Raw genomic sequence first — 12,191 nt, 5'->3', positions numbered from 1 at the left:
AGTGTGTGTGTTTTTATCTGTGTGTTAGTGTGTGTTTATCTGTGTGTTAGTGTGTGTGTTTATCTGTGTGTGTTAGTGTGTGTGTTTATCTGTGTTTTTATCTGTGTGTGAGTGTGTGTTAATCTGTGTGTTAGTGTGTGTGTTTATCTGTGTGTTAGTGTGTGTGTTTATCTGTGTGTTTGTGTGTGTTTATCTGTGTGTTAGTGTGTGTGTTTATCTGTGTGTTTATCTGTGTGTTTATGTGTGTGTTTATCTGTGTGTTAGTGTGTGTGTGTTTATCTGTGTGTTAGTGTGTGTGTTTATCTGTGTGTTAGTGTGTGTGTTTATCTGTGCGTTAGTGTGTGTGTGTTTGTGTGTGTGTTAGTGGGTGTGTTTATCTGTGTGTTAGTGTGTGTTTTTATCTGTGTGTTAGTGTGTGTGTTAGTGGGTGTGTTAGTGTGTGTGTTAGTGGGTGTGTTAGTGGGTGTGTTTATCTGTGTGTTTTTGTTTATCTGTGTGTTAGTGTGTGTGTGTTTATCTGTGTGTTAGTGTGTGTGTTTATCTGTGTTAATGTGTGTGTGTTTATCTGTGTGTTTATCTGTGTGTTAGTGTGTGTTTATCTGTGTGTTAGTGTGTGTTTATCTGTGTGTTAGTGTGTGTGTTTATCTGTGTGTTTTTGTTTATCTGTGTGTTAGTGTGTGTGTGTTTATCTGTGTGTTAGTGTGTGTGTGTTTATCTGTGTTAATGTGTGTGTGTTTATCTGTGTGTTTATCTGTGTGTTAGTGTGTGTATTTATCTGTGTGTGTTAGTGTGTGTGTTTATCTGTGTTTTTATCTGTGTGTGAGTGTGTGTTATCTGTGTGTTAGTGTGTGTGTTTATCTGTGTGTTAGTGTGTGTTTATCTGTGTGTTAGTGTGTGTGTTTATCTGTGTGTTAGTGTGTGTGTTTATCTGTGTGTTAGTGTGTGTTTATCTGTGTGTTAGTGTGTGTGTTTATCTGTGTGTTAGTGTGTGTGTTTATCTGTGTGTTAGTGTGTGTGTTATCTGTGTGTTAGTGTGTGTGTTTATCTGTGTGTTAGTGTGTGTGTTTATCTGTGTGTTAGTGTGTGTTTATCTGTGTGTTAGTGTGTGTGGACCATATGGACAAACATGTTGCCAGCAGTAAAGCCTAAAGCTAACACACACACACTCTCCTCATTTAAGCCACAGAGAGAGTTTATTTACTCATAGACTCAGTGTTTATTTACTCATAGACTCAGTGTTTATTTACTCATAGACTCAGTGTTTATTTACTCATAGACTCAGTGTTTATTTACTTATAGACTCAGTGTTTATTTACTTACAGTCTCAGTGTTTATTTACTTATAAACTCAGTGTTTATTTACTCATAGACTCAGTGTTTATTACAGTCTCAGTGTTTATTTACTTATAGACTCAGTGTTTATTTACTTATAGACTCAGTGTTTATTTACTTATAAACTCAGTGTTTATTTACTCATAGACTCAGTGTTTATTTACTCATAAACTCAGTGTTTATTTACTCATAGACTCAGTGTTTATTTACTTACAGTCTCAGTGTTTATTTACTTATAGACTCAGTGTTTATTTACTCATAGACTCAGTGTTTATTTACTTATAAACTCAGTGTTTATTTACTCATAGACTCAGTGTTTATTTACTCATAGACTCAGTGTTTATTTACTCATAGACTCAGTGTTTATTTACTTACAGTCTCAGTGTTTATTTACTCATAGACTCAGTGTTTATTTACTCATAAACTCAGTGTTTATTTACTTATAGACTCAGTGTTTATTTACTTATAGACTCAGTGTTTATTTACTTATAAACTCAGTGTTTATTTACTCATAGACTCAGTGTTTATTTACTTATAAACTCAGTGTTTATTTACTCATAGACTCAGTGTTTATTTACTCATAGACTCAGTGTTTATTTACTTATAAACTCAGTGTTTATTTACTTATAAACTCAGTGTTTATTTACTCATAGACTCAGTGTTTATTTACTTATAAACTTAGTGTTTATTTACTCATAGACTCAGTGTTTATTTACTTATAAACTCAGTGTTTATTTACTCATAGACTCAGTGTTTATTTACTTATAAACTCAGTGTTTATTTACTCATAGACTCAGTGTTTATTTACTTATAGACTCAGTGTTTATTTACTTACAGTCTCAGTGTTTATTTACTTATAGACTCAGTGTTTATTTACTCATAGACTCAGTGTTTATTTACTTATAGACTCAGTGTTTATTTACTTACAGTCTCAGTGTTTATTTACTTATAGACTCAGTATTTATTTACTCATAGACACAGTGTTTATTTACTTATAAACTCGGTATTTATTTACTTATAAACTCGGTATTTATTTACTCATAGACTCAGTGTTTATTTACTTATAGACTCAGTGTTTATTTACTTACAGTCTCAGTGTTTATTTACTTATAGACTCAGTGTTTATTTACTCATAGACTCAGTGTTTATTTACTTACAGTCTCAGTGTTTATTTACTTATAAACTCAGTGTTTATTTACTCATAGACTCAGTGTTTATTTACTTATAAACTCAGTGTTTATTTACTCATAGACTCAGTGTTATTTACTTATAGACTCAGTGTTTATTTACTTATAAACTCAGTGTTTATTTACTCATAGACTCAGTGTTTATTTACTTACAGTCTCAGTGTTTATTTACTTATAAACTCAGTGTTTATTTACTCATAGACTCAGTGTTTATTTACTCATAGTCTCAGTGTTTATTTACTCATAGACTCAGTGTTTATTTACTTATAGACTCAGTGTTTATTTACTTACAGTCTCAGTGTTTATTTACTTATAAACTCTGTATTTATTTACTCATAGACTCAGTGTTTATTTACTTATAAACTCGGTATTTATTTACTTATAAACTCGGTATTTATTTACTCATAGACTCAGTGTTTATTTACTTTTAGACTCAGTGTTTATTTACTTACAGTCTCAGTGTTTATTTACTTATAGACTCAGTGTTTATTCACTCATAGACTCAGTGTTTATTTACACATAGACTCAGTATTAGCAGATTTAAATATTTTAGATCAGTTTAATAAAAACTGAACTGATCCTAAAACAGCCAAACTGCTCATTGGAAAGTTAAATTAAAGGAAACTCAGTTGTTAAATATATGTTATGTGCTGTGCAGGTGAACAATCCCACGGAGTCAGATTTCCTGTCAGACACATGACTAAATTGTCAGATGATATTCAGTGGAAATAACTGAGACTAAATGAGCCTTTAAACTCAATGAGGATGTCCGTGAGTGATCAGATGCTGTTATTAAAAAACAAAATGAGCAGTTAGATGGAGGTCAGTCTGACAAATGGTCCACTTTATTTTAATACCAACTATCTATTAGAGCTGATGAGGCGGTTGTTTGTATGGAACGTTTGCTGATTCCAGATTCTTCTGTCGGACTTTCTTTTTTTACCACAGAATCAGTTTTTAGACAAAGAGAAAATAATCACTGTTGCGGATAACTGTTATGGAGCCTGACAACAACATGAAGTAAATGTCCACATTTAATAATCACATACAGCATCATATACTTTATTATATTAGTATGTATCTGTATTTACTGTACTTATTATCCACACCTGTATACATAGTGTATAAATATAAACATATACATATATGCCTATATGGCTGCAGGAGTCTAGACAGTCTAGTGATTATACTGTATTATAATATGGTGTAAATAAAGCTTTTTATGTCATCTGTCTAACTCATTTTACTTTGTGTTCTCTCAGTTTGTCTCTGTGCTGCTGTAACAGGTGAATTTACCCTCAGAGATCAATAAAGTCTGGTTTTATCTGATGGAGGAAAAAGGATCAGGATCATCTTGTACTGATCATCACATCAGTTTTCTACTTATTGACTCATCATAGCAGAAATTATCCACTGCGGTAATTTCTTCTGTGTTTTATTAAGGATCAATAAAATGCACACATAGATACACACAAGTATTTATATTTACATATAAACACGTGTGGTGTGTGTGTGTGTGAAGGCCAATAATTCATCAGATTTGAGTATTTAGAAAAGTGCCATATACATTCATTTCTTCTTATTATTATTATTCATGTTGGGAAATTAAAGGAGCGAAATGATTTCAGATCTGATTTTGTTTTTGAGCTGTGTTAAATGTTTAAATGTCTCAGCAGGTGAAACTTCCGGCCGTGTGAAACTTTTCCCCGCTCACCTGGCGTTGGTGCAGTCCCGGTACAGCGTCTCGAAGTCGGCCCTGGTGATGAGCTTGCAGCGGTTGACTCCGGGCTGGATGGCTCCGAGCCCCCGCAGGACGCGCACCTGCTCCACGGTGCAGACCACCGGGCTGATGTCCAGCCGCTTCAGCTTGGTGTACACGGTGTGCAGTCCGCCCACCAGGTGCTTCAGGAACAGCTCGAACACCTGCGGAAGGCAGATCAGCTCCACGCCGTTCACCGTGAACGACGCCACCTTCACGCCGTGAACTTCCACCATCATACACTCGGTGTGCGGAGCCGCAGCCCCGCAGCCGCCGCCGCTCGTCCCGTTCACGCTCACCGGGACTCTGCCGCTCAGGAAGGCTCCGGCCGGGCGAGCGGCGGGGAGGCGCGGGGAGCTGGCCGGGTTGGGAGCGCTGTAGAGCGGGTCGGAGTGGAAGAGAGGGTCGGTGGGAGGGGTGGAGGTCCGGGACAGAGGGGTGTTGGAAGATCCCGCCATGTTCGAGCAGAAAAGAGAGAAAAAGAAGAAGAAAAAGAAGATTAGTTTATTTTTGTTTTTATTGTCTTTTCATCTGTGATTTTCCTGCGTCTGTCCCTCTCTGTTCCCTCCGCGGGACTGAAGACTCCGGCTCTCTCTCTCTCTTTACCTCTCTTTACCTCTCTTTACTCTCTTTACCACCACCACCTCTCTCTCTCTCTCTCTCTCTCTTTACCTCTACCTCTCTCTCTCTCTCTCTTTACCACCACCTCTCTCTTCTGTCTCTTACCTCTCTTTACCTCTCTTTACCTCTCTTTACCACCACCACCTCTCTCTCTCTCTCTCTCTTTACCTCTCTTTACCTCTCTTTACCACCACCACCTCTCTCTCTCTCCTTCTCTCTCTTTACCTCTCTTTACCTCTCTTTACCACCACACCTCTCTCTCTCTCTCTCTCTTTACCTCTCTTTACCTCTCTTTACCACCACCACCTCTCTCTCTCTCCTTCTCTCTCTTTACCTCTCTTTACCTCTCTTTACCACCACCACCTCTCTCTCTCTCTCTTTACCTCTACCTTTCTCTCTCTCTCTCTTTACCTCTCTTTACCACCACCACCTCTCTCTCTCTCTCTTTACCTCTCTTTACCACCACCACCTCTCTCTCTCTCTCTCTTTACCTCTACCTCTCTCTCTCTCTCTCTCTCTCTCTCTGTCTTTACATCCACCTCTCTCTCCTCTGTGAAGGTCTCTCTCTCTGTCTTTACCTCTACCTCTCTCTCTCTCTCTCTCTCTTTACCTCTACCTCTCTCTCTCTGTGAAGGCTCTCTCTCTGTCTTTACCTCTACCTCTCTCTCTCTCTCTCTCTCTCTTTACATCCACCTCTCTCTCTCTGTGAAGGTCTCTCTCTCTGTCTTTACCTCTACCTCTCTCTCTCTCTCTCTGTCTTTACCTCTACCTCTCTCTCTCTCTCTCTCTCTCTTACATCCACCTCTCTCTCTCTGTGAAGGTCTCTCTCTCTGTCTTTACCTCTACCTCTCTCTCTCTCTCTCTGTCTTTACCTCTACCTCTCCTCTCTCTCTCTCTCTCTCTCTTTACATCCACCTCTCTCCTCTGTGAAGGTCCTCTCTCTCTTCGTCTTTACCCTACCTCTCTCTCTCTCTCTCTCTCTCTTCCTCTACACCTCTACCGCTCTCTCTCTCTCTCTGTCTTTACATCCACCTCTCTCTCTCTGTGAAGGTCTCTCTCTCTCTCTTTACCTCTACCGCTCTCTCTCTCTCTCTCTCTTCTTTACATCCACCTCCTCTCTCTGTGAAGGTCTCTCTCTCTCTCTTTACCACCACCTCTCACTCTCTTTACCTCCACCTCTCTCTTTACTCTCTCTCTCTCTCTTTACATCCACCACTCTCTCTCTTGAATCTCTCTCTCTCTCTCTCTTACCTCCAACTCTCTCTCTCTCTGAAGGTCTCTCTCTCTCCCCACCTCTCTCTCTCTGTGTGAAGGTCTCTCATTCACCTTCTCTACCTCTTTCATTCATCCTGTCAGTAGTCCCGTGTGACGTTGTCCTGTAAGTAGTGTTTTCACGTTGTTCGGGATGTGACGTCGTCCTGTAGCGTTTTCACAGCGTTTTCACGTTGTTCGTGATGTGACGTCATGCCGTCAGTAGTGTTTTCACGTTGTTTGGGATGTGACGTCGTCCTGTCAGTAGCGTTTTCACATCAGTAGCGTTTTCACGTTGTTCGGGTTGTGACATCTTCCTGTCAGTAGTGTTTTCACGTCTGTAGCGTTTTCACGTTGTTCGGGATGTGACGTCGTCCTGTCAGTATGTTTTCACATTGTTCGGGATGTGACGTCATCCCGTCAGTAGTGTTTCACGTTGTTTGGGATGTGACGTCATCCTGTCAGTAGTGTTTTCACATCAGTAGCGTTTTCACGTTGTTCGGGTTGTGACATCTTCCTGTCAGTAGTGTTTTCACGTCTGTAGCGTTTTCACGTTGTTCGGATGTGACGTCATCCCGTCAGTAGTTTTTCACGTTGTTTGGGATGTGACGTCGTCCCGTCAGTAGCGTTTTCACGTCTGTAGCGTTTTCACGTTGTTCGTGATGTGACGTCATCCCGTCAGTAGTGTTTTCACGTTGTTTGGGATGTGACGTCGTCCCGTCAGTACGTTTTCACGTCTGTAGCGTTTTCACGTTGTTTGTGATGACGTCATCCCGTCAGTAGTGTTTTCACGTTGTTTGGGATGTGACGTCGTCCTGTCAGTAGCGTTTTCACGTCAGTAGTGTTTTCACGTTGTTCGGGATGTGACGTCGTCCTGTCAGTAGTGTTTTCACGTCTGTAGCGTTTTCACGTTGTTCGGGATGTGACGTCGTCCTGTCAGTAGTGTTTTCATGTCAGTAGTGTTTTCACATTGTTCCAGATGTGATGTCCCGTCAGTAGCGTTTTCACAATGTTCCGGATGTGATGTCGTCCCGTCAGTAGTGTTTTCACATCAGTAGCGTTTCACGTTGTTCGGGTTGTGACATCTTCCTGTCAGTAGTGTTTTCACGTCTGTAGCGTTTCACGTTGTTCGGGATGTGACGTCGTCCTGTCAGTAGCGTTTTCACGTTGTTTGGGATGTGACGTCATCCTGTCAGTAGTGTTTTCACGTCTGTAGCGTTTTCACGTTGTTCGGGATGTGACGTCGTCCTGTCAGTAGCGTTTTCACGTTGTTCGGGATGTGACGTCTTCCTGTCAGTAGTGTTTTCACGTCTGTAGCGTTTTCACGTTGTTCGTGATGTGACGTCGTCCTGTCAGTAGTGTTTTCACGTTGTTCGGGATGTGACGTCATCCCGTCAGTAGTGTTTTCACGTTGTTTGGGATGTGACGTCGTCCTGTCAGTAGTGCTTTCACATCAGTAGCGTTTTCACGTTGTTCGGGTTGTGACATCTTCCTGTCAGTAGTGTTTTCACGTCTGTAGCGTTTTCACGTTGTTCGGGATGTGACGTCGTCCTGTCAGTAGTGTTTTCACGTCAGTAGCGTTTTCACAATGTTCCGGATGTGATGTCGTCCCGTCAGTAGTGTTTTTACATTGTTCCAGATGTGGATGTCATGTCAGTAGCGTTTTCACGTTGTTCCAGATGTGATGTCATGTCAGTAGTGTTTTCACATTGTTCCAGATGTGATGTCCCGTCAGTAGCGTTTTCACGTCAGTAGTGTTTTCACGTTGTTCCAGATGTGATGTCCCGTCAGTAGCGTTTTCACAATGTTCCGGATGTGATGTCGTCCCGTCAGTAGTGTTTTCACGTCAGTAGTGTTTTCACGTTGTTCCAGATGTGATGTCCCGTCAGTAGTGTTTTCACGTTGTTCCAGATGTGATGTCATGTCAGTAGCGTTTTCACGTTGTTCCAGATGTGATGTGATGTCAGTGTTTTCACGTTGTTCCAGAATTGATTTCATGTCAGTAGCATTTTCACGTTGTTCCAGATGTGATGTCATGTCAGTAGCGTTTTCACAATGTTCCGGATGTGACGTCGTCCCGTCAGTAGTGTTTTCACGTCAGTAGTGTTTTCACGTTGTTTGGGATGTGATGTCGTCCTGTCAGTAGCGTTTTCACGTTGTTCGGGATGTGACATCGTCCCGTCAGTAGTGTTTTCACGTCTGTAGCGTTTTCACGTCTGTAGCGTTTTCACAATGTTCCGGATGTGACGTCGTCCCGTCAGTAGTGTTTTCACGTCTGTAGCGTTTTCACGTCTGTAGCGTTTTCACGTTGTTCGGGATGTGACATCGTCCCGTCAGTAGTGTTTTCACGTCTGTAGCGTTTTCACGTCTGTAGCGTTTTCACGTTGTTCGGGATGTGACATCGTCCCGTCAGTAGTATTTTCACGTCAGTAGCGTTTTCACGTTGTTTGGGATGTGACGTCGTCCCGTCAGTAGCGTTTTCACGCTGTTCGGGATGTGACATCGTCACGTCAGTAGTATTTTCACGTCAGTAGCGTTTTCACGTTGTTTGGGATGTGACGTCGTCCCGTCAGTAGCATTTTCACGTTGTTTGGGATGTGACGTTGTCACGTCTGTAGTGTTTTCATGTCAGTAGCGTTTTCACAATGTTCCAGATGTGACGTCGTCCCGTCAGTAGTGTTTTCATGTCAGTAGCATTTTCACAATGTTCCGGATGTGACGTTGTCCCGTCAGTAGTGTTTTCACGCTGTTCGGGATGTGACGTTGTCACGTCAGTAGTGTTTTCACGTCTGTAGCGTTTTCACGATGTTCCGGATGTGATGTCATCTGATTCTTCCTTTTGTAATTAATGTACAGTAATAAGTGACAGTGAAATTAAAAACATCATTTTTGTTTGGTATTGAAGCTGATCGGGGGATTATTTATTTTATTACTGTATTGAATGGTTTATAGGTAATGTCGACTTTATCTGCTTTATCACTGTGAAGTTTAAACAAATCAAAGTGCAAAACAGAAATAAAAGTGTATTTAGGCTCCTAAGCTTTATGACATTTTGTTCCTTCAGGATAATCCAGATGTCTTGGATCCCAGTCCTACTGAAAAGTTCTGAACAACTCAAACTGGATCAGGTGATCTGATCTGATTTCAGAATCCTTTTTTTCTTCTTCTGGTTCCATTCAGAAACATCTGATGAACTGTTTTCCAGTGGAGATAATAAATTCATATTTTTTAATCACGGCAAAGAGAAGAGAGAAGCTCCACCTCGTACATCAGCGGAGTTTCAAATTAAAAGCATCAAATTAACCTTTACAGAGCCGAGCAGATTAAATGTCAGCAGAAAGTACATCACACCTGTATGATCTCCCCGAATATTTTCATCTGCCTCTCTGTAGATGTTTAATCTGCCCAAAGTTTAACATCCTCCTGCCTGAAGGCTTGGGCTCCTCTATGGGCGGACGTTTGTGTGAGGAGCATCTGAATGTGAATCATTTAAATCTGAATTTAAATAACTCAACCTGAATAATTGTATTGAAAAGCTGAATCTGAATAGCATAATTTGAATCTGAATTTATTAGTTTGAAACTGAATTTAAGCCTCATTAAAAATTCAACTCTTTGTATATTTTCTCTTTCAGTTCTCTCAATTCAAATAACATAATTAATGTAAGTCAAGTGACATAATTAAGTATTGTTAGTAACATAATTAGTGTGACGTAAGTAAGGTAAGTTATGTAATGTAGCCTAAGTCACATGACATAAGTAACGTAACATAAATCAGGTGATATGTGAGTATGCCAAGCCATTAGTGCCAATAAACGTCACTACTGTAGCATCTTTTGGTCAAAAAGCGGCATTTTATTCTGCTGAGCCGCCACTTTGTCGTCCGTTCAGTGTCACCACAGAGTCTGAAAAGATAATAATCTTGTTGGAGGTGTGTAGAAGGATGGCAGCGTCCTTCACACGACAAACTTTTAGCTTTTACTGCAAATGTCCACATTCTGCAGGGCGGGCAGAGGAGCCACTGTGGTCGAGTAAAAGTACTGTTACTTTGCAAATACAAGTACTCAAGTAAAAGTAAAAGGTCATCAAAATAACTAGTTATGTGAGTACAGAAGTATTTACTGAAAAAAATCCCTTGAGTAGGAGTAAAAAATTAATAATCCTTTCTTTCCGAGTCTTTGATTTGTGTGGGATTATTTCAGCTACTGATGGCCTCACCAGGTGAAGGAGCAGGTAGAAACACCACGACAACATCCAGTCTATAAGTGTGATTCCAAAATACTACAGTAATATTAGAGGCTGTAAAGTACAGCAACATGTAAACAATAAATTATGATTTACAGACAAATGAAATTAGCAGATGACGCTGTGCTGGTTCATAATTTCTTGCCTATTAATTACAGGTGTTCACATTTACCTGAGGGAGAACATCTGTGGTCACATGAAATAAAAGCAGTTTGTCTTTGTGTGTGTGAATAATCTGCTCTCTCTTCATCACACTAGTTAATAAATGCAGACCGCTCCACTGTTAGCCTGAAGATTTCCATGATGGCACAAAGCAGGAGGAGTTTTGAAGCTTGATATTTATTATGAAACATATAAACTCAACAGACGCCGCTCTCTGTCGGCTCTGCTGTAACGTTACTGACTGCAGCCGGCCGCACCAACACGGTCTCATCCCAGGACGTCAAATACCGACGCTGTGAGAAAGCCGGAAGCGCAGCATGGACGCCCTCAACACTTCTCACTCCCGCGTCGTCACATAAGGACGCGCGGTCGAGACCCGCTGGTGTCAGTTTGTAACGCACTGGGGATCTTGTTAGTGTCAGTTTTCAACGCTAAAGGCAGGATGTGATATCTAACAGAAAAGTCAGAGTAAGGTGGCTGCGGAGGACGGCTGGCCAAACCACCGGACTTTTCACCCAGGAGACTGGTGTTCGTTTCCCATGTGAAACAAAAGGTCAACATTGAACCTCTTTATTGAGGTTTCGTAGGTTATGCAGCTTTAGTAGGTAACATAATAAGCCCTAATGTCATTATTTTAACCCAAACCAGGATCTTTTCCTAAACCAAACCAAGTACTTTTGTTGCCTGCACATAACCAAGCTGCAACATTTCGCAACGTTAACAATTTATTTTGAAAGTCTAACCGGAGAAAAACTAATCTAAAGGGTACCCAGGGCGTAAGTAAAAAATACTCTGATAAATGACTCAAAACAGTTTCTTCAGTACATCTAACGAGTAAATAAAAGTAAAGTAAAGCCCTCGTAAGTAACGCACACAGGTTCTTGAGTGAAAAACATCTGTAATGTGAGACGCACTGCATCGTGGGATTGTTTGTGAACATTTTATTCCATTGATAAATGTAGAGCGCTACATAATAAACTGGAAGTGATTTCAGCTTACAAATCCTGATACCCCCCCCCCCCCCCCCGCTGAGATGTGTTCTCAGGCGTGTCGCCCACCAAACTCCAGTCAATATTTCCCCCCTTTAAGGCCCCCGGTCTCTGCACCTGAAGGTTCCTTTGCGGTCAGGAGACGAGCGGTGAACGTGTTGGCGGCTGATCACAGCCGTCCTATCGGCATGCTGCGTTCGTTACCGCCTCGCGCTAACGAGCTACAAAAGCTGTTTAATGTCAGGAACAGAAGAGACGCCAGGAAAGATTTAAGAGCAAAACACTTTGTTTTTCTTTTCAACGCTCTTCAAATGTTTCCAGGCTGCAGACACACACAGCCGGTTCAGATCAGTCCCTGAGAGCCAGTACCAGATTACTGATGAACAGCGTTTCCTGACTGCTTCCTCTTCAGGTGCTGCGTCACGCCCGTTTGGTTTCACCGCAGTTACAGTATATGTACACGGTAGGAGTATAAAGGGAAGTACTTCATCTCCGCCTGCTTCCCGTCTGCTGCAGAAGGACATCAGCTGATTAGATACTATCCAAGTTGTTGTTTTCTCCTCTCGGACGTGAGGAGGACGTGAGGAGAGGAGAGGACGCGAGGAGAGGAGAGGATGTGAGGAGAGGAGAGGACGCGAGGAGAGGAT

The 12,191-nt window shown here is 41.3% G+C and overlaps 1 protein-coding gene across 1 annotated transcript in view; it reads right to left on the bottom strand.

Moving 5' to 3' along the window:
• The window catches only part of dacha (dachshund a), a 29,212-nt gene extending 24,298 nt beyond the window's left edge, over window positions 1-4,914 (bottom strand). The window contains exon 1 of the mRNA XM_038709494.1: window positions 4,233-4,914. Coding sequence (XP_038565422.1) covers window positions 4,233-4,735 — 503 coding nt within the window. The 5' untranslated portion in view covers window positions 4,736-4,914. The remainder of the gene's footprint in view (window positions 1-4,232) is intronic.
• Window positions 4,915-12,191: the final 7,277 nt, after the last annotated feature.

Source organism: Micropterus salmoides, unplaced genomic scaffold, assembly GCF_014851395.1.
Source record: "Micropterus salmoides isolate LMB-PRFRI ecotype aquatic unplaced genomic scaffold, ASM1485139v1 Ms_hic_scaffold_9, whole genome shotgun sequence".
Taxonomy (NCBI): domain Eukaryota; kingdom Metazoa; phylum Chordata; class Actinopteri; order Centrarchiformes; family Centrarchidae; genus Micropterus; species Micropterus salmoides.
This window is presented reverse-complemented; position numbering and strand designations above follow the sequence as displayed.